The following is a 24,239-nucleotide window of genomic DNA, read 5'->3' on the forward strand; positions in this document are numbered from 1 at the left end:
TCCTGGCTGTGCAGCCGTGGCATCCTGTGTCTCCTTGCTGCAGGGCACGGGAACACTGAGCATGGGGATCTCAAGGATGAAGGTAATACCCTGGTGCCATGTCCCATGTGGCTCCATCCCTGGCTTCTGCAGCAGTGCTATAGTGGGGGGCTCTACCACTGGCAGGGCAATGTCCAGCACCCCTTGGACCAACAGGTCCTACCACCAATGGCACAGTCTGTTCTTCCAGGTGACTACTGGATGAGGATGGTGAGCAGAGCTGCCCTCTTGCCATCCTGGCTGTCCTCCCCATCCACCAGCAGTGCTGCAGGCACACTCAGAGCAGGACCATCGCAGGGATGTGTCCCCTGCCCTGCTGGCTGGCCTCATGCTGTCCCCTCCACAGCAACCTACAGCGAGCTCCCAATGGCACCCAGCTGCTCTCCTGCCCTGGCCTGGAGCCATCCTTGACACCTTCCTGCAGGTCCACACTCAATACTTCACCAGCTGCACAGAGGCCAGGCTCCCCAAGCTGGACAGCTGGCCCCACAGTGTGGCTGTGGCCATAGGGCTTAGCTGCCTCGTGCCCCTTGCAGCTGCCCTCACACTTAGCAGAGCCCAGAAAGGGGTTCAAATCCCAGGGAGAAGGTGCCCATCTCCTGGGTGCCCCCAGGTCTTTGGGGGGGCCAGTGACAGCCTCCTTCCCACCCAATCCTGGTAACTAATGAGTGAGAGGAGAGGACTGAGGGTGAGGGTGACAGAGCAGGGGTGGGGAGTTTGGGATTCCCTGGGGTTGGAGTGGGTCCCATGGCACGAGGGGAGGCTGAGCACGGGGCTCTAGATCCCTCCATCTGCCTGGGGGGAACACTGGGAGTAGAGTCTCAGGCAACTGACCCTGCATGGGCCGGTCCCCTTCCTCCACACCCCAGGTGGGGGCTGGCAGGGAACGCCGGGGATGCCAGTCTGGGTGGGTAGCCCAGGCCCTTGGCAGGTAGCCACCGTCCTGTCCCTGCCCATCCCCTCCAGATGGCCCAGGAGGGGGGGCGGCCGTCCCAGCCCTGGGGCCGCGCTGACATCATTGGGTGTCTCCCTGGCAGTGGCTCCTGCCACCCGGCTGGAGGCTCCGCCGGCTCCACCAGAAAGAGTGACCGGGGGCTCCAGCCCTGCAGCCACTGGAGTGCTGGGGATGACTTCCAGATGTGGCCACTGGCCCGCAGAAGGTGGCTGCTGCAGCCCGGGAAGCATCAGAGAGCTCTGCCAGGACCTTTGCTGGGGAGCTGAAGCCCAGCGCGATCCACAGCAGGGAGGGTCCCTCCGAGCTGCTCTTCACTGCAGCGCAGTCCCTGCTCTGCGTGCCTGCAGGCAGCTGTTAAAGGGGAGGCTTTGGGCTGCGCTCTGCCCCGGCCAGGCGTGAAAGGTCCCGTGTAGGAATGCTCCAGAGCCGCGGGCTGAAGTCACCTTCGGTGACAACCTCGGGCGACATGGGCCCCTGGACGGGATCTGCTCCAGGAAGGGGGGCTCTGGCAGAGTCAAGCAGGCGCCAGGCTGGTCAGTGCAGGAGGAAGGCACTGGAGCCAAGGACTGCCAGGGTCGGCCAAGTGTCTGCCCTCTCCCCACCTCCTCGGCCTCGTGCCTGGGGGTAGATTGTGTCATCACCCTTCCCTCCTTGGCCACGGGCAGGAGCTGGGGCTGCCCCGGCAGTGGCTCCTGGGGGGCCCGGGTGAACCAGAAACTGCGGTTTTGGGGCCGTGGGTCCCCCTGCCGCCCCCATTCCCGGGCGGCAGCGCCCGTCCGGGGACATTATGCTTTCCCGTCCACTCCCCCCGCTGCTGGGCTGCCTGCCCTCCACGCAGGAGACGAGGGATTTCACAACCCAGCCCAGACAGGATTAAAGAGAAATACACAAGTAAACAAATCGCGGCCTCGTAACGCTGGACGTGCTGTGCAGGGACTGGATCCTCCAGGCCGGTGGGTGAGGCTCGGGTGTCGTGGGTGCCGGGGTGCGGGAGCGATGCCCGCGGGGGCCGGCACCGCACGGGACAACGCAGGGTCCCGCCGGGAGAGCCGCTTCAGAGCAGCACTGAGCAATCTCATTTTTCACACGTCTCCTGTAGTCAAACTGCCCCTGTCAGAGGAAAGGAGTTGCTTCCTGTTATTTCCATTGAAATCCTTGTCCCGGTCGTTAGCCGGCAGGCTTTGGCAGGATGGCACCGCGCGCGCACATGAGCTCCGGCCGCGTCTCCCAAGGGCTGCTGCTGCTCTGGGGTAAGTGCTCGGGGCGCGGCGCCGGGGGCTCCGCAGCCCGAACCACCCCGCACGTGGCCGCCCTCCCACTCGTGGGGCCTGGGGCCAGGGTCCTGACTCAGCCCGCCCCATCGCCCCACCCCAAGATGGGACCAGCCTGTCAACGCCGAGGTTAGCTGGGGCAGCGCTAGCATGGCCGGGGGGCAGTGGCAGGTGAGCACCAGGTGCTGTGGGGCGGCTCCCACCGCGCTCATCCACGATCCGGCAGAGAGCCCCTGCAAAGGGCTGGGACAGGAGCTGTAGCACCCGTAGCGGGGCTGGATGGGGCCGTCAGGCAGAGAGATCAGGACAGGGTGGGTTGCCCTTACCACAGCCAGTGTACCAGCCCAGGAGCACCCCGTGGCCAGTGTCCAGCTGTGCCAGAGCTCCCCACAAATAGACCAAGCCAGGCCGACTCTGGCAATTCAGCACAGAGCCAGCATCAATGCCCCACACTTCAGGCCCACAGCCAAGGGCAGAAGATTGATCAGGCAGTTTCCTTGAGCCATGGGGCTCCCATGGGCCAGGCGAGACGTGCCCCACGCCCTTGGCAGGCTGTGCTGGGTGTGGGACTGATGGCAGGCGGAGGGACACTCCAGCAGTTCTCTCCAGCACTGTGCTGTGGCCAGTGCTTCCTCTTCCTGCCCAGCCCTGTCCGACTGCAACGCAGCACCACGCTGGCTCCCCATGGGTGGGGGTCCCAGTCTACCCCCATGCTGTGACCATGGCTCAGGGTTTGTAGCCCCTAAACAGCCCCTCCAAACCTTTGGATAGCTGCCTGCTGCCTGGCTAGCCCCTCTCCACAGTCCCTGCCCATATGGGGGGCTGGACGCCCTAGCCCCGGCATGTGCCAGGCTCTGGCCCCCTGTGCCCCACCTGCTGGCTCCAGTGTCCCTTGAGGGACACCCAAAAGCAGTTATTTCCTGTAGACCCAGCCAGGGCAGCTCTTGTCAGCTGGAGCCCTGTCAACACTCTTACCCCCCCCAGACCCTACATTCCGTCTCACCCTGTGTCCCTCCCTCTGCAGTGCTCCTGGGGGCTGGCCTTTATCAGACGGACTCTGTGACAACAACAACGAGCTTCAGCCAGGACGCTGGGACAAGCCCACCCATGGCCATGTCCAACAGGACAGCCCAGCTTATGGGTGAGTGTTGGGGTTCAGTGAAGGCCAGGTAGCACTGTAGGACAAATGGTGACCTGGCCAGGGCTAGCCCTGTGCCACAGAATGACCCCTCCTTTCCCTTAGCCATCCCAAAAATAGCTGGCACATGCCATGAAACTCTCCCTGCCACTGCCCACAGTGGGGGCAGCCAGCAGCCTGTCCTCCCTCTGTGCCCCTGGCATTGCCCTGGGCTGCTGCAGGCTCCACGCAGCATCCCAGGACTGCTGTGGGATCCATCCCTCACTGTGCTGATGTCTCTGCCACTGGCCTGGGCATAGCTCCAGATGCCAGGTGTCACCTGGCAGCAGGGGCAGGCAGGGACGCACTGTGGGCAGAGGCATGCTGCCTGTGCTCAGCACCTTTCCTCACAGTGGGGAATTACATCGACCTCACACAGCAGTGCTGGAATTACTTCGTCGACCTGATGAGGAATGTGACGACATCGGAGATGTGCGAGTGGAAAGTCATCAGCAGGTACGGGGCAGCAGGACCTTCCCCTGTCGTAGCAGGGTGCAGGGGCTGGACAGTCCAGAAGGGCAGTGCTGGTCTGAGCTCTGTGCCTCCGGTACCCATCCCCTGCCCATGTCCCCGCTCTGTTCCCAGGCCCTACAGCGAGCTGCAGTACTGCCTGGAGTACTGGGCCGAGCACCTGAACTACAGCTACCCCAACGCCCTGGCCGAGCAGTACATCTTCCAGAGCCATTACCTCTACTTCCACAACTGCACCTTGGAGCATCCAGTGTACTCCGACCCACCCGAAGATGTGCTCCTGGCCATGATCATCGCACCCATCTGCCTCATCCCCTTCCTTGTCACCCTGGTCATCTGGCGCAGCAAGGACGGCAAGGCGCAGGCCTAGAGCTGCCCTCCCGTCCCGCATCAGGGCACGGACCCCCGGCTGTGGGGCTGCCCGACCACCCGAACCGCCCGGTGGGCTCTCGGGGCCACCAACCCGCGCTGCTGAGGCGGCCGGTTCCTCCTGCGCCTTCCCCACCCTGCGGCCCGGGATTAAACGTTTCTCCCTCCACGCCTGGCGCTGGTTCTTCGGCCGCTCGATCCCTCCACGGCCCCGGCCCGTGCCAGCTCCCACCGCCAGCGCCCTCCTAGCACGGGCCTGCCGGCAGCTTCTTGCCGTAGGGAACACAACAAGCGGGACACCGGGACCAACACCGGCCACCAGAACCGGGGCCGCCGCCGGCCCGAGGGGCGGGGCTACATGAGGGGCGAGATCGCACAGAGGCGTGGTCTCTCGGGGGCGTGTCCCCGCGGGGGCGGGCCCTGCTGGCGGGGGCGGGGCCCGCGCGGGGCCGGAAGCGGGGCGGGGCGGGGCGGCAAGCGGCGGCGGCGGTTCCGGTGGCGGCGGCGGCGGCGATGAGCTTCGCGTGGCCCTGGCAGTACAGCTTCCCGCCCTTCTTCACGTGAGCACGGCCGGGGCTGGGGCTGGGGCTGGGGCTGCGGCTGCGGCTGGGGGGGTGGGACGGGGCTGGGAGCTCGGGTGCCGCGGGCCGGGGGTGCCGGTGTCCCTCCGCCGCCGTGCTGACCCGACCCCACAGGCTGCAGCCCAATGGCGAGACGCGGCAGAAGCAGCTCGCGGCCTGGTGCGCGCTGGCGCTCGCGTACAGCCAGCAGCACCGGCTGCCCGCCATGACGGTGCGGGAGGCTCAGGACATTCCGCTCTTCGCCAACCACCGCCTCCAGCGTATCCTTTGGGCCCGGTGCCCGCGGCCCCCTCGCCCCTATCCCACACCTCCGTCAACGCTTCCTTAACCCGCGCCCAGGGAAGCTGCCGCTGGAATCCATCCAGGTGGTGCTGGAGGAGCTCCGCAAGAACGGTGGGTGCCTCGTCCGTTCGTCCGTCCCTGCTCCCCGCAGAGCGCAGGGCAGGGAGGGCAGCAGCCCCTGGGCAGCTCCGGGGCCGGGGCTTGCCCGTCCCGCGGCTGGGGGATCAGCTGCTCGGGCCGGGCCTGCTCGCGGCTCTGCAGGAGCCGGCCCTGCCTTTGCAGGCAGATTTAGCTGCGTGGGGAAGAGAGGGCTCGACAGAGAAATCACTTTCTGTAGACGCGGCAATATTTAGGAAGTCGGCGTGGACTGTAGGGCAGGGGCTGGTCCACGAGGCTGCCTCTGGGTGCAGTGTTTGCGTGTGTCCTGAAATCTGCATGTTTGGTCCTTATTTCTGACTTGTGCTCTGCTTAAATCCCTGTTCCCTATTGTTTCTAGGGAACCTGGAATGGTTAGATAAAAACAAAACCAGCTTCCTGATCATGTGGAAGAGACCAGAAGAATGGGGAAAGCTCATCTATCAATGGGTGAGAGCACAGGGACTACACACCCAGACCAGGCTGTGTCCATGAGGATGGGGGGTCCTGGTTGCCATTTGGAAAAGACCACTGCTTGCTTCCTCACTGCTTTTACCTTTCTCCTTGCACTTCTCTCTGCTGCAGAGAGGGGAGGACTTATTAGCAGCTTGTCACTTGCTGTGAGCCGCAGTGTGAGCGGTGGGTGGTGTTGTCCGCCCTCAGTTCCGTTGGCTGTCCCGTGGTGAGGGCAGGGCAGTGTCACTGCCTGGCCTCTGTATGGCCCAAGTCCTCACTGTGAAACACACAGGCAGGAAGAGCAAAGCAGCAGGACTGTCTTCATTCCCTCAGCCTGCACCTCCTGACTCCTCTGCCCCAGCTTGTGTCCAGGGTGCTTCTGTTTATCAAGTGCTGTGCATGCTCTGTGTTACACGCTCCAGGATGTGTGAGAGACCGGGCAAGGATGTTCAGCCACACGGATGAAATTTGCTATATTGCCTTTGTGTTTCCAGGTGTCAAGGAATGGCCTGACCAACTCTGTGTTCACACTGTATGAACTGGCCAGTGGAGATGATACAGAGAATGAAGGTAAAGTTTGGGCTCATGTTCTGGAGCAGGTTTTCAGAGCACACTGGATTGGAGCATGGAGACAGTTGACTGTCATATTAAAGTTTTTGGATTAAATGTTTTGAAATTTCAGATGCAAACTCACCCTTTCCTGCCATTGGCACGTGCTGCTCCAAAGGCTTTTATCACTTTGCAGGATCATCCCCCTCTGTAATTGCATTTTCCCCAGTGCCTATCATTTTATCTGGCATAGTAAGGGGTGTTTTGTTTTCAAGACAAGCTCCTGCTTTGCATTCCAGGCTGCTGTGACTCATCACTGCTGTCTGTTGACCTTTAGGCTCTGTTCCCGAAGCAGATATGTAGAGATGAGCTTGTCAGTGTAGCCGTGACTCTGGATTTGCTGTAGTGTTACGGTGCTCTTCAGAGCCCTCAGCATCACTGCCCCCAGTCTCTGGACTTCACAAGCCTGTTTGTTTCCTGATGTTATTTTTTTTCCTGTTGTCCTTCCCTAGAGTTTCACGGCTTGGATGAGGCTACGCTGCTCCGAGCCCTGCAAGCCTTGCAGCAGGAGCACAAGGCTGAGATTATCACGCTGGATGACGGCCGAGGTGTGAAGTTCTTCTGACAGGAGTCTCCTCCCCTTGCCCACTGCAGTCTCAGGTCTCGCAGCCAAGCATTGCTCTCTGGGCCTGGCTTCAAACTGTGACTGCAAGTAGCTGCATCTTGGGATTTCTTGGGTCAAGATGAGTCTGCGAGCCCTTCCAAAGACTTAGGAATATCCTGAGATCCTCTGTCTGTCTGTTCTCCCTGTTGATGTGCTTGAGAGGCTAAAGCTGCTCTAGGCAGTTCTGAGAGGGACCACCCAGAAGTGAAACTGGACTGCTGCTGGTCCCTGTTCCTGTGATGGCCTCGAAGCAGTCCCAGCTGGCTGGTCAAGCTTGGCCTCAAAGGCCCCCCTGTATCCCTGCCAGCCATGAGCCTGGGTCCTGCAGTCCTGCTGCAGTGCCAGGGCTGAGGCAGGAGCTGGGGACTGGCCATTATTGCTACGCTGTGGAAGCCCTCAGTGGCATAAGGAAATGCACTTGCTGCCAAGCAGGCTGGGGGAAGCCAGGGAACTAATTTCAGGTGATTAAAATGAGATGTATTTATAGAGCAGCCTGGCTATTTTCATCTATCTTTATTTTTCCATCAGAAGCAAAACAGAGCAGTGTACCACATTTCTGCCCTTCAGTCATATTTCCTCGCTGCCCCAGGGAAATGCAGTGGTTCCAGGGTGGGAAGCAGCAGCACAAGTGCATTTCTCCACTTGACAGAGTTGTGGCCTGTGGGGACACTCACTGCCCTCCTCAGGACATTTACTTCAAATTTGCATGTGCAGCCTGCTGGAAGCCCCTGGGCTTGTGCAGAGGTGATGGGGTAAGCTCTGTACCACTGTGGCTGGGAGAGGGATGACTCAGCTTTAGTCTCTCAGTGCTGATAACAAAGTCCTCACCTTGTCAGAAACCGTGGCCCAGGTGCAGTTGCTGACCCTGTCGGTCCTGGGGAAGCAGATGGCTGTGCTGGGACAGGATCACCTTGCCCTGATCGTTGTGTGCATGGCACTGGCAGAGCTTGGGAGCAGTGCTGGAGTGACCTCAGGTCAGGCCAGTGTGGTCAGTCTGGGCATCCAGCAGAGCAGATGACACTTGCACCCCACAGACTGCCACTGTCTGCCCCTGTCTGGTGTTCCCTGCCCTCAGGGACAACCCAGCACTGGCTCACCTGCTCCTGACAGCTGATGTCAGTGAGATGCTGAGTCTAGGGGCTGTGAAATGTAAAAATTTGTTTTGTAGCAGGAGCCCATTGACCTGAACTCGGTGGGATGTGCTGCCCTGGTGTGGGCACATTGCTCTGGAACTGTGCTGGAGCCCAGGCTTCCTCTCCATGCCAGGCTCAGCAGTGCTGTGGAGGAATTCCTGAGTGCCAGCACTTCTCTGCTGAACAAAGGCAGCAGCAGTGCTTGTAATGAGTCACTGGCACAATGGGCTAGTGTGGGCTCTTTTCTGAGGACCACCACCCCTACGAGCTCTGTCATGGTCCTGCTGTGCACTGACAGTGCTGAGCAAAGCCAGCTCAAAGGCTGTGCCATGGCATGTCCCACGAGCTCTGCAGTGCATCTGTCCCCGCAGCTGGCACAGTCGCTGCTTCATCAGGGATCATCCCTCTATGCAGCCCGCAAAGTCTGTGTGTAGGATTTATGTGCTCCCAGTGTCTGCCCTGGGTTTGTTTCCATGTCCAAGATCTGCCTCAGTTTTCCTCCCCATGCTACCTGCATTTTCCCTTCCCTCCGTGGTTGCTCTGCCTGCCCTGCTGCTCCTGTACCCCTGCAGAGAGCCAGGGTGCTGTGCCTGAAGGCGTCTGCATTTAATCCCAAACAATGAGCCTTCAGCAGCCGGCCTGGAGTGTCTGTTCTTGCTGTCTGTGTGCACGATGCCGACCTCCCAGCACTGTGTTCCAGGCTGGGAGTGCCGTATGTAACCTGGCTGTCCTTGAGGGAGTCTGTGTTCTTAATTAAATTTGCTCCCTTCTTAGGAAATGGCTGATGTGACATTAGATAAGCCTAAAACCAGCTTTTCATTCCAAGGCACTCCTGGCAGCAATTCCCTTCTCTTTTTCAGCTTCCTATTTAGTTGCTTACTCAGTGAGGGGGGGGAGAAGGAGGAGGAGGAAGAGTATGTCCCCTCTGCAGAGTGGACATTGTGTAAAATTCCTTTTCCACACCCTCTGGGCTGGTTACAGAGGCCACATCCAGCTGTACCTGTGGGGGACCCCGTGGGACCAGCTTCCCTGGGCTGGGCAGTGCTGCTGCAGAGAGGTGTCACTGCTGAGGCTGAGGTGTCACTGCTGAGGCTGTGCCATGAGTCCTGGGAGCAGAGCAGCTGCTGCTGGCTGGTGCTGCCGCCCTGGAGGGAGCAGATGTCCCTCTGTGGAGGTGCTGTCCAGCCCAGCCACACAGCCCTGGGGAGGGGTTCGCTGGAGGAGGTGGCTCAGGGTGGTTTTGGGTGGGGGGAGCAGCTGGCACAACCCCCTCCTCCTGTGGCCCCTCAGAGGCCCTTGCCACGTCTGGCCGTGGTGATTAGGGCTCGCTGGCCAGGGCGAGGCAGAGCTCAGAGGGGCTGGGGCCAAGATAAGGCACTATCAGGCTGGGCACACTTGGATCCCACTGGTCAAAGAGGAAAGATTCCAAGAGAGGTTTTATTTTAATGCAGCTGCTCAGGAGCAAGAACTGTTTCAGTTTGATAACTTGATATGTTGTGATGAACGTGCAGGCAGGTCCCATCTGTGCCTCCAGGCTGAGGAAATCCTCTGCAGTGATCTGCCCAGGGTTGCAGCCACGGCTGAGGTTTGGGTGCCATCTCTACCTCCCTGAACTCCTGTGAGTTAGGGTGAGAGACACAGAAGGTTCCATGGGTGATGAAGCCAACATTAAAACAAGCCCTGGGTGTCTCTGGAGCACTCCTGGGGCAGGCACCCTGTGCTGTGCAGCCCCAATTGTACATCCCCTTCATCCAGACCCACCCTGGCCCTTCTGTGATCCTGCCCCAAGCTCTGGGATCAGAACAGACAATTCCTGGCAGGGCTTGGTGGAGCCTGGAGCTGAGCAGGGCTTTGATTCATGATCTAATTCTGAGGAGAGTGATTGCACAGTCCTCTGTACTCTTTCTGGCAGCCAAATGCAGGCGAGAAATGGGTTATGTTCTCTGATTGTGGCGGTTCCTCAAAGCGAAGGCAGGCACTGGCACCTGCAGCCCAGAAATGTCACCCTGATAGCGCTGGGGAGCTGCAGTGGGCGCCTGATTGTGGAACAGGAGCCTTCTGGTTTCAGGCCAAGCTGGCTGTAGATTGGTGTTCCTGGCCAGGTCAGGAGAGGACCTGTTCCCCTGCCTGAGCTGCCTCCCCCCTGCCAAGTTCTGCTGTGGAGTGGCGTTTGCGGGATCATTTAGGGAATTTCTCAGACCACTCACAAGGGATGTGTGGGAGGGCAGCAGCTGCAGCAAACTTCACCCCTAATTTCCTCTCCTGTCTGCAGGGGCCTCACTGGACTGGGATACTCCCCTGCTCCTCTGGGATTTTCCAAGGCATCTCATTTCACGATGGAAACCCTTGATAAGGAGACATGAGCCTGCCAGGAACCAAGCTGAGATCCCTACCGGGCTCTGTGTCTCTTGTTGGATACCTGGGGCTCCCTGCCAGCCTGGGCTGCGTTCCTGAGCCTGGGCAGTGCATGGGCCCTGGCAGGGACCCCTGTATGGGGGCAGCCACAGAGTCAACCTACAGGGCCTGGGGCAGCATTCCCCCCTTTGTGGCAATGCTGAGAAGCGGGCAGGTTCTGGGCAAGGCTCACCTGAACAAAGAGCGTCGTTTAACAGAGCTGAGTCAAACCATGTTGCATCTCACAACCCAAGAGTCACCCATGGCAGGGCCAGTGCAAGCACTGCACCTGTGCCAGCCTTGGCCTTTTGGCTCCGGTGGCCATGGGCAGAGCCCTGCAGGGGCCGGTGCTGGACGTGGTGTTCTGCCAGCACTGCTTGCTCACCTGGGACCGTGCCCCTCACATGCTCCAAGCAGAGCAGAGCTGATTGGGGATGTGCCTGCTGCTCCCTGCACACCGGCCAGGACCGGCAGTACTCCATCGGCCAAACTCCTGGTTGGGAAGGAGGTACCCGGCTCCTCTGCTGCTGGAGAGGAAGCTTTGGGCAGGAAGAGCTGGGTCGGGTGGAGGTAGCAAAGCAGAGACCAGCAGTTTGACACAGGTTGGACAGGAGCATTTCATTAAATGCTTGTCCCTCCCTGTTGCCAGCAGGGATTTGTGGGGAGCAGCCGTGCGGGACGTGGCCACAGCCGAGCTGCAGGTCAGCAGCCCCAGTCACCCTGCGGGTGCCAGGTTAGCGTTTAGGAGACCGTGACTGTATTCCCTTGTCGATCCACTCCTTAATGTTTCCGGTATCGTTGAGTAGAAACAATCTGACCTCAGGGAAAATAAATTAGCGGTGGCCTCAATTGCTTTGTGTTTTGTGTAAACAGCCTCACCGGCAGAACAACCTTCTCCTTCAGCCTGGAGAGACAACACGCTCCTGTCCGGCTGTTGGCTCCCGCGGGGCTGACACACACCTTCGACTCTTCCTATTTGCGTGACCCTAATTTCAGGATTTCGGACCGTAGTGAACCCGAGCGGGATTGTCTGGGGCAGCGTGAGGGGGAACTCGCGTCCCGGCAGTGGGACTCGGCTGCTCCAGGACATGCTGCTCCGGGACCCGAGTCAGAAACTCGGAGCAAATGTTTAAAGCAGGGACGTTCCTCCGTCCCTGCTCCGGCTGCGTTAGTCACAGCAGCCCCGGAGCCCCACGGGGGCGGCGGCAGGGAAGGGGCTGTCCTGCGGGGAGGGGACGGCAAGGAGCGGCTCCGGGTGGGCGCCAGGCGCTGACCCCCGGCTGGGAGGGGACATCCCGGCATCCCGGGCTGGTCGGGAGCGCTGCCGGGGCGCGGGGCGCTCGCCGCTGCTCGCAGCCCGTGTCTGCAGCTGCAGCGTCCCGGGGCCGGGGCCGCTGCCCGGTGGGTGTCGGCGCGGTGCCGGTGCGGTGCCCCTGCCCGGTGCGGTGCCGGTGCGGTGCCGGTGCGGTGTCGGTGCCCCTGCCCGGTGTGGTGCCGGTGCGGTGTCGGTGCCCCTGCCCGGTGCGGTGCCGGTGCGGTGTCGGTGCCCCTGCCCGGTGCGGTGCCGGTGCGGGGCCGGTGCGGTGTCGGTGCCCCGGCCCGGTGCGGTGCCGGTGCGGTGCCGGTGCGGTGTCGGTGCCCCGGCCCGGGGCGGGGCCGGTGGCGCAGCGCAGGCGGGGGGCGGCGGTCGCACGGGGGCGGGCCCGGGCGGGGCGGGGGCGGTGCCGCCGGGCGGGGCAGCGGCGGCGGTGCCGGGGCCGGTGCCGGACCGGGTCTCGGCGGTCGCTCCCGGTTGCGGGGTGGCGGAGGCAACGGGTACGAAGCTGCGCGGGAGCGGCCGCTCCGACCGGGCTTGAGCCGATGCTGGCGGCCGAGCCCCCCGCTGCCGGAGCCATGCCCCACCCCGAGGCGGAGCGGGCGGACAGCGGCTCCGCGCCGGAGCCGGAGCCGGGTCCGGGGCTCACCGGACGGACCCCGCATCGTAGCCGCAGCCGGCGGCCCTCGGGGCGCGATTCCCGACGTGCTTCCTCCCGCTTCAACCGGCGGAGCTCGGCCGAGCTGGAGCTGCTGGGGTACCCGGCACCGGACGGAGCCCGCGGGGGGTCGCCGCCGCCGGCGGCCGCTGTCGAGCTCCGGGGGCCCGCGGAGACGGAGAGCGAGGAGGTGGAGACGCGGGCGGTCGCCACCTCCCCCGACGGCCGGTTCCTCAAGTTCGACATCGAGATCGGCCGCGGCTCCTTCAAGACCGTCTACAAGGGGCTGGACACGGAGACCACCGTGGAGGTGGCCTGGTGCGAGCTGCAGGTACGGCCCCTGCCAGCGCCTCCACCCCTACCTGCCCGCACCCCCAGGCCCCCGCCCCGGGGCAAGGGGCTCGAGGGAGGCTCTTGGACCCTCTTCCGTCCAGTTTCCCTGGCGTGTGCAGCCCTCCCCGGCCCTGACCCTGCTGCCCACTGCTGCCTGTCTGGGTGCTGTGCGGGACCCACGGGGCACCTCCCCGGGATGAAGCCTGTGCCGGTGAGGGCGGGCACCCTCGAGCCTTCGCTTCTGCCAGTGACTGTGGTGCCCCGCTGCAGTCGGGCCACAGCAGAAGGGCAGGGCAGGGACCTGCAGGTGGGTGCGGGCTCCCCTCGCTGCCTTGCACTGTGCCCATCACTGCCAGTGCCTCGGTGCCTCGTGGGTCTGCTGGCCCGGATCCAGATTCCTGCTTAGTGCCGCCGCTCCTGGCCCTCCTGCTCATCACGTGCTGTTTTCCATTTGCTTTCTTGCTGCCTGCACTATGGAGTGTGCCAGGGTGCCCATGTTCTTGATGCCAGTCCCTGCTCTGGCACTTTACAGGTGGATTTGGGGCTGAGCATCCCACTGCCTTTCTGATGCTACCAGCTCGCAGCTTTCCCTCCAGGAGGACAGCGAGAGCAGCAGTGCCCTCTCTGCATGCCTGCCTGTGCTTGCGCTGGAGCTGCCTCCACAGTTTGCTCCAAGAGCCCTTGGTGCGCTCTGGGGCATGTGCCTGCAGCGAGCTGGGGCTGGCTGTCAGCTGGGAGCAGGGTACAGCACGACCTTGGTGCTCTCTGCCTGCTTGACCTTGGCTGAAGTGGTGTACGTGGTCACCTACGTGTGGTTTCTGTGATGCTGCCAGGGGCTCTCAGCCTGCAGCTGGACCTGTGCTTCCAGGTCTCTGAGGAGTGTCCCCGTCTCCTCTCTGCTGCCACACTCCTCCATCTCCTTGGCTGTCTTGCAGCCTGACAGCAGGATGCTGAGAGCAGTGGTGATAGTGTTGCCTCCACAATGCCTTTGCCCACTCAAGTGCTTTTGATGAGCCTGATCTTGTCCATGGAGGTGCCCAGGGAGATCTGCATTGTGGGACTACCTTTTATTCTTGGAGCCCCTGGGGAGGGGCTTTGGTGAGGTCCAAAGTCTCCCACAGGCTCCTAACCCTGGGATGGCTGCTGTGGTGGGAAGGTCCAAGTCCTTGTTGACACAGAAAAACGTGTCTTGCGAGTTTGTTGTCTTGTTCCTAAAAGCTCAGTGCAGTTGCAGGTAGCTGCCTGGGCTGGGTCCTTGGAGTGGCTGCAGCCCAGCAGGGCAAGAAGAGATCCTGAGAGACTGGCAGGTGGTTTCCAGAGGGGCTGACTATGGCCTCTGAGTGAGGAAGGTGAAGATTTGCCCACCACCCCCATGGGTTACACAATTGCTTCAGTTGTTGAGAGTTCAGTTCAGAGCCAGCTCAGTTCTCCGGCTTTCACAAAGCCCCACAGCTCTGTCCAAATGCTCCTGAGCTCTCTTGAGTCCCTTCAGGTGGCAACCACTCACTGGAACAGCTGCTTGGTGAGCCCAGGACCTTCCTCCTCTGGATGAGTCAGCTGTCCCCAGTGCTTCCCTGTGGGTCTCAGCCCCATGTCACAGCTGTGCCTCAGCTCCTCTGCCCTAGGGCCTGGCACCCAGCAGGGCTGGCAGCGTCTCGTTCCCTGCACCCTGCTCTTCCCTGTGCCTGTGTGCAGGCAGTGCTGGAGGGGATGAGCCCGCACCGTCTCAGGAGTGGAAAAAGGAGTTGGGAAGCAAAATGTTTCCATGTCCCAGTCCAGCAGGCACATGCTGGCCCCATTGCTGGTGGTGTGAGCCAACCAGGCAGGAGTGGCAGAAGCCACTCACTTGTCCCCTGGGGTGGTTGTGGAGAGGCTGGGGTCCAGGCTGAGCTCCTGCTGGGGACCCTCCTGTGGGCATCCCATGGTGTTTGAAGACCTGGCAGACCCGACCCCTCTCAGCCTTCACCCTCCCACGGGAGTGCAGCCAGGTCCCTGCTCCCACCCCGTGCCTGTCCTGCAACCCCCCTGCCCCAGCCCTCTCCCCTCCCCACCCTGTATTTGGCTCCGTTCCACTGACTGCTCTTTATCCAGTGTCTCTTGTATCCAAATCCGTGTCCCACAAGGGCTAAGAGCACAGATGCAGACATTTAGAAGTTTGTTTTTTTCAGCAATCATGCAAAGAATTGGACACTGTGACACAAATACGGGATTTGGAACCACAAATAAAAATGGTTGTGGTTCTGCTATTTTAAAAATAGCTTTGTCCTGTGCACTTCACAATTCTCCTTCTATTGCCTTTCAATTCCAAATGAATACTTAACCTCAGGCCTGACCTGTTCTGCACCAAAGAACCTGGTACAGCTGCTGTGATGGATCGCAATCCCAAACCTAGCTGTCCCTACTGTCCTTGTCCTGTCCTTCCCTGCCCAGAGCCTGGTGAGGCTGGTTTTGCCTGTCTTCTGTCTTCCTGTGAGCCCCCTCTGGGGACCTGCCCATCCCCATCCCCTCTCCTGAACGCAGCGTCTGTCTGTGCCTCCCGCCCAGCTCCACAGCCCCACTGTTTGTGCTTTCCAGCTTTAGCCTGGCACTATTTCTGTCGTAGGTGCTGCGGGCGGTGGGGAAAGAGGAAGCAGGGAGGAAACCAGAGGCCCAGAGTGGGGTCGGGCTGTAAATACCTGACTGTATGATTTTCCTGTGGAACCCCTTGGGGTTCCCCGGTGGGCAAGAGCATTCAGGGCAGCAGGCACTGCCGTGCCTCCCCTGGCTCCGGCGCCCAGGTTGGGCAGGTAACCTTAGCCAGCAGCCCTGGGGCTGCAGGGCACCTTGTGTGTGCACTCACATGGCTGTGAGCACAAGCTCCTGCTCGGCAGGACAGAGCCACAGGGAGGGCAGTGGCACCCACTGCTGACAGAGAGCTGGCTCCTCTCGGGTGCCCGGGACCTCCCTGTGCCTGTGGACGCGGCTGGGGCCAGAGTGCCGGGCACTTTCCAGCGCTGGATCTGTGCCCCAGCACGGTGTTGCTCTGAATGCCCCCTCCAGAGTACAAGTGGCAGTGCAGAGCCAGGGCCCTGGAGGGCTGCAGGAGCAGGACAGCCGAGGGCTGCGGGATGGCAGAGCCCTGTGAGCGCTGCAGAGCACTGAGCACCAGCGCTGCCAAGCTGGGGACAGCCTCCTGCCGCAGAGGCAACAGCCGCCCTCGGCCACTCCATCCCACCCTCCCGACTCCTGTGCTGGCCTCAGCTCCTGGTGTTGGCTGTGCTGGGCTCCTCAGCAGCCAGCTCCTGGCTCACAGGATGGGCTGGACCATTGCCACCCAGCTCCTCATGGTCCCCATGCCACCATCCCCGGTGTCCTCCTCCACCCTGTGCGGGTGCTGTTAGGAGAGGACATGGTGTGCCCATGCTGTGTGCCATGTCTGTGCTGGCAGCCCTGTCTGCCCTGCCCTGCCCTTCCCGGTGTTCCTCCAGCCAGGCTGGGCTTTGATGCCCACACTCAACAGGGAGAGATCAGCACGCACAGGAGCGGGAGCTGCTGCCACTTTGGTCGTGTGGAAGGAACGATGCCAAGTGAGCCCAGCAGCCCTGGCACAGGCTTGGGGGACATGCTTGGCTCCCCCAGACCTTACTCCAGCCACTCTGGGAGAGCTGGCCTTGTGCTGGGGCTCTGCCTGGAACTGGGCATGGCACAACTGCTCTCCACTCTCACTGAGCTGGGAGAGCAGTTGTGCCACTCATGACTCCCCACCAGTTCACAGCCCGTGTCAGCTTCCTCATGCCCTTGCAGGTTTGTGGGGTGCAGTGGAGCCTCTGGACACCTCTCGGTGGGGAGGAGGGGGCCGGGGGGGTGATGGTGGCGGTGGCACTGGGCGGGGAAGCCGCTGTGTGCTGCTGCCTGTGCAGGGGTTCGGGTGCTGTTTTCCTCCTTCCATATGAAAGGTCCCATTCATGCCGCTGCAGCAGGCTCAGGTTCTCATCTGGGCTGAGCCTGTCCCCGAGCATGTATTAAATGTGGGGGGATTATGGAGCAGCTCCAGCCAAGGCATGGGGCCGCCTGTGATGCAATGAAAATATTACGAAAGCTGACGGGGTTGATGGATGGTGGCCACTGGCCAAGAGGCCGAGCACAGCTCTGGCAGCACTGGTGGTGGGAGCTTTGTGGCAGCTCCAGTTTCCTTGGCCTCTGAATGTGGGCTGGGCAGGGGTCCCAGCTTGGAGGCCCCCAGGCTCTGCAGCAGCTGAGCTCTGCAGGACCCCAGGCTGTGGTGGAGTTGCCACTGCTCCTGCCCCTGCCCAGGGCTGATCTCTCGCTGCCGTGCTTGGGGCTGGACCTGGCTCCTCTAGCTCTGGCCAGTCAGCTCCCCTCTTCCCGCATCCTGGGGCTGTGTCCCTTCAGGATGAGGGGGCCGCCCCTCCGCTGGCCCCTGCCCCAGCTGCAGTCAGCACCCTCGGCTTGTGTTTCCACTTTAATTAACTCGAGCAGGAGGAACATGGAAAAACCTGGGCTGGAGCCTCCCCCGCCTGCTTTCCCCAACAAAGGCCTCATTGAGGCTGGCCCAGCACTCAGCCAGCAGAGCCCAGTGCTGATGGTGCCCCAGCGGGGGCAGAAGAGCCACGGCCATCGGGTCTGCACAGGGCAGGATGGCAGCGGCTTCTGCAGAGCCCCCGCACGTCCCCGCCAGCTGCAGCGTGGGGCTCCTGTCCTGAGTGTGGTGGGCTCCAGCTGGGAGCTGAGTGAGGGGAGTGGGGACACGTGGCCCCAGCACGGGGCAGTGAGAACTGCGTGGATTCCTCGGTGCCCCCTCTGTCCTGCACCCTCCCAGAGCGGTGGGCTGGTGGGGGACCACAGCCCAGGGTGGCCCCAGCCACGTGTGTGCCACTGTGCTGGGCGACAGCAGGTCTGACCCGGGCTCTGTGCTGGGACCACAGAAGCCTCCTCTGCCTTGTCGGGAGTGGGGATGGGGACGTGAGGGTCTTTTGTAGCCAGGGGACCCCCCTGTGCTGGGCAGGACCCCACGTGCCCTCCTCACACCCCCCCTGGCTCCCACAGACACGGAAGCTGTCAAAGACGGAGCGGCAGCGGTTCAGTGAGGAGGTGGAGATGCTGAAGGGGCTGCAGCATCCCAACATCGTCCGCTTCTACGACTCCTGGAAGTCAACTATCAAAGGCCAGATCTGCATCGTGCTGGTCACAGAACTCATGACGTCTGGCACCCTGAAAACGTGATTGGGGCGTGCGGGGGAGGGAACAGGGTCCCTGCTAAGATGCTCTTTGTTGCTTGCCCTGTGTGTTCATCTGAGTCTGGGCGGGCTTGGCACGGCAACGGGAGGAGGGTGGGCTGGAGCCAAGGCTGGGGCACGACTCTGAGCCCCAGGTCTGAGCCCTGGTGGTCCCCGGCAGGTATTTGAAGCGCTTTAAAGAGATGAAGCTGAAGGTGCTGCAGCGCTGGAGCCGGCAGATCCTCAAGGGTCTGCATTTCCTGCACACTCGCTCGCCCCCCATCATCCACCGCGACCTCAAGTGTGACAACATCTTCATCACGGGCCCCACGGGCTCAGTCAAGATCGGGGACCTGGGCCTGGCCACACTCAAGCGAGCCTCCTTTGCCAAGAGTGTCATAGGTGGGGCCGGGCTGGTGGGAGCTGTGGGGGCTGCAGGGGGTGGACATCCCCGGGGTCCTGAGCTGCACTGCTGCCTCCAGGCACCCCCGAGTTCATGGCGCCGGAGATGTACGAGGAGAAGTACGACGAGGCCGTGGATGTCTACGCCTTTGGGATGTGCATGCTGGAGATGGCCACCTCGGAGTACCCCTACTCGGAGTGCCAGAACGCCGCCCAGATCTACCGCAAGGTCACCTCGGTGAGGCTCGGCCCCAGCTGCGGGTGATGCTGCTGGCTGATCCCACAGGAAGCGGGGCAAGGGGCTGGGATGGTCAGCTGGAGCTGTCAGGCCTTGCTGCTGTCAAAATGTGTCACTGTGCAGGTTGTGTGAGTGGCTGAAGTTAGTCTGGGCAGTGAGGGGTTGCTCTGCCAGGCCATGGAGCTGTGGGTGGTGGCGGTGGGGCCATGGCTTGGCCAGATCCCACATCCCTGGCTCTGCACCAGCCACTGCCAGTGTGTTAATGGGGTGGAACGGGAGCAGTCTGCTCAGTCACCCTGGCCTGGGGCACTGCAACTGCCCTGACCGGTCACAGCCAGCTCCTGCCTGTTGGGATGGAAACTCAGAGCCCTGGGGCATCCTGGCCCGTGCAGGCACACGTGGCCTGGCCACAGGAACTGCTGCAGAGCTCGTGGGGCCCTGGGCTGGTTGTTCCCTGGCCCCAGGAGCCCCGTGCTGTGGAGGGTTGGCACAGGAGGTGCTCACTCTCATTACCCCCAGGGCCTGAAGCCCAGCAGCTTCTACAAGGTGAAGGTGCCCGAGCTGAAGGAGATCATTGAGGGCTGCATCCGCATGGACAAGAACGAGAGGTGGGAGCAGAGTGGGGCCGGGGTGGCAGGGTCCCCCCTGGCCCCGAGCCTGTGCTGAACTGTGCTCTCTGCAGGTACACCATCCAGGACCTGCTGGAGCATTCCTTCTTCCAGGAGGACACAGGGGTGCATGTGGAGCTGGCTGAGGAGGATGATGGAGTCAAGTCTGGGCTCAAGCTCTGGCTGCGCATGGATGACACAAAGAAGCTGCACGGCAAGTACAAGGACAACAACGCCATCGAGTTCCTCTTTGAGCTCTACAAGGATGTGGCAGAGGAGGTGGCTCAGGAGATGGTGGGTACAGAGATGGGGGAGCCCTGGGTGCTGCGGGGTCCCTACACCCTGAAGTGACGAGCTCCCTCCTGTGCAGGTGGTCCTGGGCTTTGTCTGTGAGGCTGACTACAAGCTGGTGGCCAAGGCCGTGCGGGACCGGGTGGTCGCCATCAAGCGCAAGCGGGAGAAGCTGAAGCGCGCCCAGGACGCGCCATCGCCCGCGGAGACAGAGCAGCCACCGGGTGTCCTGCGGCTGCTGGAGGAGCTCAAGTCCCCGCTGTCACCTGGTGCCCCCACGCCTGCCCTGGCCACCCCTGGCTCTGGGGACTCTGCCTTCAGCAGCACCTTCCCCCTGGAGCCTGAGGAGCCCGAAGCTGACCAGCACCAGCACTTTACCTACCGGCACACCAGCTACTCGTCGGCCACCTGTGCGTAGGCACCAAGGGGCAACGGCTGGGTGGGCACCGGGGCACCTGGGGTGGGAGGTGGGTGGGGGGCTTTGTCAACTTCTCCCAGCCCCACAGCCCTTTCCCAGCTGCCCAGCCAGGGAAGGGACTGGCTTCGGTTCATGCCAGCACTCTTCCACAGCCGACTGTGAGACGGATGGGTACCTGAGCTCCTCTGGCTTCCTGGACTCCCCAGACCTGGCCCATCGCAGCTTTGCTGCAGTGGACCCCACCAGCCCACCGCCCACCCGGCCCGTGCGCTGCTTCCCCACGGTGAGCACGGCCCCACGGGCGGGGGCTCGGGGCAGCTGCGGCACCGGCTCACCCCCTCCTCTCCCTGCAGAGCATCGCCGTGCAGCTGCCCACTGAGCATTTGCCACCCGCCAGCGGCTTCTCCTCCTCTGTGGACAGGTGAGGCTGGGGGTCAGGCAGGGGCTGGGCAGGGAGTGTGGTACTTGGGAACGGCCATGCTGATGCTCCAGAGCTGGGGCTTCCTGCAGCTACACCTCAGATGTGGCGTCGGGCATGAGTGATGGCTGTGAGGGGCTCTCGGCCAGCGAGCAGAGCGCTAAGCTGCCGCCCAAGCGAGCCTCGGGGAAGCTGCTGCGGCGCCGAGCCCGGTCCAGGCTGCGCATCACCAACGTGAGTGCCACAGGTGCCGGGCAGGAGCCAGGCAGGTGCCAGGCAGGTTCTCCCAAGCTGAGCCAGCCCTGCCACCCACAGATCTCCGACAAGAGTGACCGAGTGGTGGAGTGCCAGCTGCAGACCTACAACAACAAGATGGTGACCTTCAAGTTCGACCTGGATGGGGACAACCCGGAGGAAATTGCAGCCGCCATGGTGAGAGCAGGGTGAGGGTGAAGGTGGGGTCTGCCTGGCTGGGCTGGGTGCTGACCAGCCCCTCCACCCTCAGGTCCACAATGAATTCATCCTCAAGTCGGAGCGGGACAGCTTCATCAACTGCATCCGGGACATCATCCACCGTGTGGAGACCCTGCTCCGCAAGGACGGGCGCAGCGGCACCGAGCTGCCCAAGGGCCCCGAGGCTGAGAGTGCTGTGGGCAGTCCCGTGAGTGCCAGCCTGGCCCTGCCAGCGCTGGGGAAGCTGCTGCTGCTGCTGCTGAGCATGGCTTGGGATGCTGCCTGGCCCCAGGGAGTTCAGGGGGGAGGGCTGGGGTGCAGGATCCTCCTGTGGTCACTTGCCCGCTCCTGTGACAAGTCAAGGTGCTCCCCAGCCCAGAAGAGTCTCCAGCTCCTGTCCCCACAGGGTGGGGCCCAGCGGGGGCTTGGCACAGCCTGGCTGGGGCCTCTGCCCCAGTGCTGGGCTCAGCTCATCCTTCTCACAGGTGGACCTGCAGCTGCAGGGGCTCTCTCGCTCCATCTCCTCATCCTCACTCAGTGGTACGTCAGTGCCCCTGTGCAGGCCCTTCCCGTCTCCCCAAGCCCCGTGCAGGGCAGGCAATGGCCTCAGCCAAGCCCAGAGGGTCTCAAAGGACGTGTCCTGCCCTGGCTGAGCCTGGCTGTCACCCCTGTGTCACAGACCTGAGCTGCACCAGTCCCAGCCTCTCTGTCCAGTCCCCCGTCCTGCCCTTGCTGAGCCGCTCCCCATCGGAGACCAACCTGGCCAGTCCTGTGGAGCCGCTGGCAGCCCCGGTGCCACTACGGTCCCCCACAGGTACCAGTGCTGGCAGGGCAGGCATGTTCATTGCTCTGGGGCTGCCAGCTGCTCGCTGGCTCCAGGTGCTGGGCAGGGGTAAGGCAGGGCCCTGGGGGGCTGCTCCTGATGATTCTCTCCCTGCAGGCTCAGCCTCGATGACTCCCTCCTGGCTCACGTCGTCACCAGCACTGACACCAACACTGACTCCCCAGAGGACCCCAGGGGGGCCTGTTCCCCCAGCCCTGCCCCAAGCCCTCCTGTCCCCCCAGCCTCTCCCCACATCCCCCGTTCCCTGTGAGCCCAGCAGTCCCCTGAGCCCTCCTGTGACCAGCACACCTTTGTCCCCCACTGCCCCCCTCTTGTCCCTGGCCAATGTCTTCTCCCTGGCAGTGATGACCGTGGCCCACACTGTCTCCTCCATTGCCAGCTCAGGTGGGCACCTCTACCCACCGCTGCTGCCACGGCCACAGAGTCTTGTCCTGAGTGCCCCACGCTTTGTCTACCCCGACCCCACCAGCACAGACAAGCCAGTCCCACCTGGCAGTGGGATCCTGGAGTCAGTGCGAGCTGATGTCCCCACTGCTGGGCTGCCCATATCCTCCCTCCCCTTGGCACCAGCCCCAATGTGCCCCACAGGCAGCGAGGCCGTGGGGAGCCCTCTGCAGCTGCTGAGCACATCCACAGCTGGGAGTCCAGAGGGCGGCACGGTGAGTGTGGGTGTCCAGGGGCTGTCAGGAAGGCTGGGTGGCTGCTGCAGATGCTGCACTGGAATGGGATGGAGCCTCGTGGCTTGTGGAGCCACTGGGGTGCAGGGAGGGCTGAGTGGGTGGCAGATCCCAGGGCACAGAGGGGACAGGAGATGTGGCGGGACCTGGGGTGGGGCTGCTGATGGTATTCAGGTGCCCACAGGTGCTGCCAGGTGCCCCCAAGCCCAGCCATTCTCTGATCATCTCAGAGGCACCAGCCCCCAGCGTGCCCAAGGCCCAGCTCTCACCCATCAATGAAGGTAAAACGGGGGCAGCACCAAGGCTGTGCCCTGTGCCTGTGCCAGGGCTCTGCAACGCCCCGGCCAGCCCATGTGCCCTGAACCCCACCAGCTGCCCCTGTCCCCAGCAGAAGCCAAGCCCCAGGTCCTGGGCCGGTTCCAGGTGGTACCAGCCAAGGACCTGGCTGTGACCTCTCCGGTGCTGGGCAGCAGTGACGGGGAGCAGCACAGCACGGAGCCGGCAGCGAGCGGCTCCCCGCCGCCCACGGTGCCCGACACAAGCCACAGCTCAAGCAGCGACTCGGATGTGCCTCTGGAGGCGGCGGAGAGAGACCCCAAGGCTGAGGAGGTGTCAGCCGAGGGGGGCACGATGCCTGCGGTGCCAGTGGGGAGCGACCCAGGGGAGGGTCCTGGGGAAGAGAGCACAGAAAATGTGCCGCAGGCCATGCTGAGCCAGGTGTGGCTGAGCTACTCTCGCAGCTTGTCCTACGTGAGCAGCGATGACACTGAGAGTGAAGACGAGGAGATCTGGGAGGAGCTGCAGAACCTGCGCCAGAAGTGAGCAGGGGGGCCGCACCTGGGAGGCAACAGATCTTCCCACCCAGGCCGGCTGGGGAGCTCGCTGTCCCTTCCCCGAGGCCCCGCTGCCAACCCCTGTGTTCTCCGCAGGCACCTGGCTGAGGTGCAGCAGCTGCAGAGCGCCCAGAAGAAGGAGATCGAGGAGCTGTACCTGCGGATGGGGAAGCAGCCGCCGCTGGGCATCGTCTCGCCCGCCGCGATGCTGTCCAGCCGCCAGCGCCGCCTCTCCAAGGGCAGCTTTAACCCCTCCCGTCGGAACAGCCTGCAGCGCCTGGAGCTGGCGCAGCCCGCAGGTGCCGGCCCCGCTCCCCGCTCCCTCCCGGGCACCCGGGCTGGGCGGGGGCTGCAGGACAGGGACCCCCGGGCTGGGCTGCCCTCACTCAGGGCCGCTGTCCCCGCAGGCATCATGCGCCGTAACTCGCTGAGCGGCAGCAGCACGGGCTCGCAGGAGCAGCGCCTCAGCAAGGGCGTCACCTTCGCCGACGACCTCGGGCGCATGGTAAGGGACAGGGGCGGACCCCACGGCGTTCCCGGCCGATCCCGTGGCGCTCCGTTCACGGCTGCTTCTCTCCCCAGTAGCCGGCTGGCCAAGAGTGATCCCATGAACTACCTCATCCAAGTGCCTGCTGCCCCGGGGCGGGCGGAGCCCCCGCACCTCCCGGAGCCCGGACTCCCTGCTCCCCCTGGCTGGAGCCCGCAGCAGCAGGGAAGCCGTGGGCTTGGCAGGGGCGGCAGTGCTGGCCTGGTGCAGAGCTGTCCCACAGGGGTCTGCCCCCTGTCCCCAGCCCTTTTGCTGGAGGACACGTACGAGGTGTCTCCATCTTCGTGGCTGTAAGGAGCTGAGCCCGCCCTGAGGGCGCGCTGCCTGTCAGCCCTGCCAGCAGCTCAGCCCTGCAGCAGAGCCCACCCACCCTGCGGATCGGCTTCAGCTCCCTGTGGCCCCGCCTGCCGGAGCACCAGGAGCGCTTTGTTATGAACTGGTGTTGGGAAAGAGTTTTCATAAACACGGATTGAATACAAACTGGCTGTGCGTGTGTGTCTGTCGGGCAGGAC

General features: G+C 62.9%; 3 protein-coding genes across 6 annotated transcripts; all 3 read left to right on the forward strand.

Moving 5' to 3' along the window:
• Window positions 1-1,592: 1,592 nt before the first annotated feature.
• Window positions 1,593-4,559, forward strand: RAMP2 (receptor activity modifying protein 2). 4 transcript variants are annotated; one of them, XM_088068112.1, is made up of 5 exons: window positions 1,593-1,951; window positions 2,094-2,244; window positions 3,290-3,406; window positions 3,822-3,898; window positions 4,028-4,559. In XM_088068112.1, exons 2-5 carry the CDS (start codon window positions 2,184-2,186, stop codon window positions 4,529-4,531), a joined length of 759 nt encoding a protein of 252 aa, XP_087924238.1. In that variant the 5' UTR covers window positions 1,593-1,951; window positions 2,094-2,183; the 3' UTR covers window positions 4,532-4,559. The 4 variants fall into 4 exon arrangements, with proteins under 4 accessions (XP_087924238.1, XP_087924237.1, XP_087924239.1 ...); XM_088068111.1 differs by having other exon boundaries at window positions 1,594-1,947; window positions 4,028-4,558; XM_088068113.1 differs by having other exon boundaries at window positions 1,596-1,947; window positions 3,825-3,898; window positions 4,028-4,558.
• Window positions 4,560-4,732: 173 nt separating this feature from the next.
• Window positions 4,733-7,440, forward strand: VPS25 (vacuolar protein sorting 25 homolog). Its single transcript, XM_005531479.3, has 6 exons — window positions 4,733-4,842; window positions 4,978-5,123; window positions 5,203-5,256; window positions 5,642-5,730; window positions 6,231-6,306; window positions 6,798-7,440. Exons 1-6 carry the CDS (start codon window positions 4,796-4,798, stop codon window positions 6,908-6,910), a joined length of 525 nt encoding a protein of 174 aa, XP_005531536.1. The 5' UTR covers window positions 4,733-4,795; the 3' UTR covers window positions 6,911-7,440.
• Window positions 7,441-12,299: 4,859 nt separating this feature from the next.
• On the forward strand, window positions 12,300-24,207 carry WNK4 (WNK lysine deficient protein kinase 4). The gene is made up of 20 exons (XM_088067920.1): window positions 12,300-12,780; window positions 17,829-18,001; window positions 18,180-18,400; window positions 18,481-18,638; window positions 19,158-19,246; window positions 19,321-19,540; window positions 19,617-19,947; window positions 20,108-20,238; window positions 20,309-20,376; window positions 20,466-20,607; window positions 20,689-20,805; window positions 20,879-21,034; window positions 21,312-21,366; window positions 21,506-21,640; window positions 21,767-22,329; window positions 22,532-22,628; window positions 22,739-23,165; window positions 23,277-23,479; window positions 23,588-23,685; window positions 23,766-24,207. Exons 1-20 carry the CDS (start codon window positions 12,337-12,339, stop codon window positions 23,781-23,783), a joined length of 3,846 nt encoding a protein of 1,281 aa, XP_087924046.1. The 5' UTR covers window positions 12,300-12,336; the 3' UTR covers window positions 23,784-24,207.
• Window positions 24,208-24,239: the final 32 nt, after the last annotated feature.

Source organism: Pseudopodoces humilis, chromosome 29 (genome assembly GCF_049639895.1).
Source record: "Pseudopodoces humilis isolate 2021_Gansu_Grassland_sample_001 chromosome 29, ASM4963989v1, whole genome shotgun sequence".
In the NCBI taxonomy this organism is placed as follows: Eukaryota; Metazoa; Chordata; class Aves; order Passeriformes; family Paridae; genus Pseudopodoces; species Pseudopodoces humilis.

What these genes read in the sequence shown, in the direction of transcription:
- RAMP2 (XM_088068112.1), top strand. Translation starts at nt 2,184, where the DNA reads ATGGCACCGCGCGCGCACATGAGCTCCGGCCGCGTCTCCCAAGGGCTG. An exon ending in AGGGCTGCTGCTGCTCTGGG is followed by an intron (nt 2,245 to 3,289) that starts GTAAGTGCTCGG and finishes CTCCCTCTGCAG; the next exon opens with TGCTCCTGGGGGCTGGCCTT. An exon ending in CAGGACAGCCCAGCTTATGG is followed by an intron (nt 3,407 to 3,821) that starts GTGAGTGTTGGG and finishes GACCTCACACAG; the next exon opens with CAGTGCTGGAATTACTTCGT.
- VPS25 (XM_005531479.3), top strand. Translation starts at nt 4,796, where the DNA reads ATGAGCTTCGCGTGGCCCTGGCAGTACAGCTTCCCGCCCTTCTTCAC. An exon ending in CGCCAACCACCGCCTCCAGC is followed by an intron (nt 5,124 to 5,202) that starts GTATCCTTTGGG and finishes ACCCGCGCCCAG; the next exon opens with GGAAGCTGCCGCTGGAATCC. An exon ending in GGAGGAGCTCCGCAAGAACG is followed by an intron (nt 5,257 to 5,641) that starts GTGGGTGCCTCG and finishes TATTGTTTCTAG; the next exon opens with GGAACCTGGAATGGTTAGAT.
- WNK4 (XM_088067920.1), top strand. Translation starts at nt 12,337, where the DNA reads ATGCTGGCGGCCGAGCCCCCCGCTGCCGGAGCCATGCCCCACCCCGAG. An exon ending in CCGTGCGCTGCTTCCCCACG is followed by an intron (nt 20,239 to 20,308) that starts GTGAGCACGGCC and finishes CTCTCCCTGCAG; the next exon opens with AGCATCGCCGTGCAGCTGCC. An exon ending in GGAGCTGGCGCAGCCCGCAG is followed by an intron (nt 23,480 to 23,587) that starts GTGCCGGCCCCG and finishes CTGTCCCCGCAG; the next exon opens with GCATCATGCGCCGTAACTCG.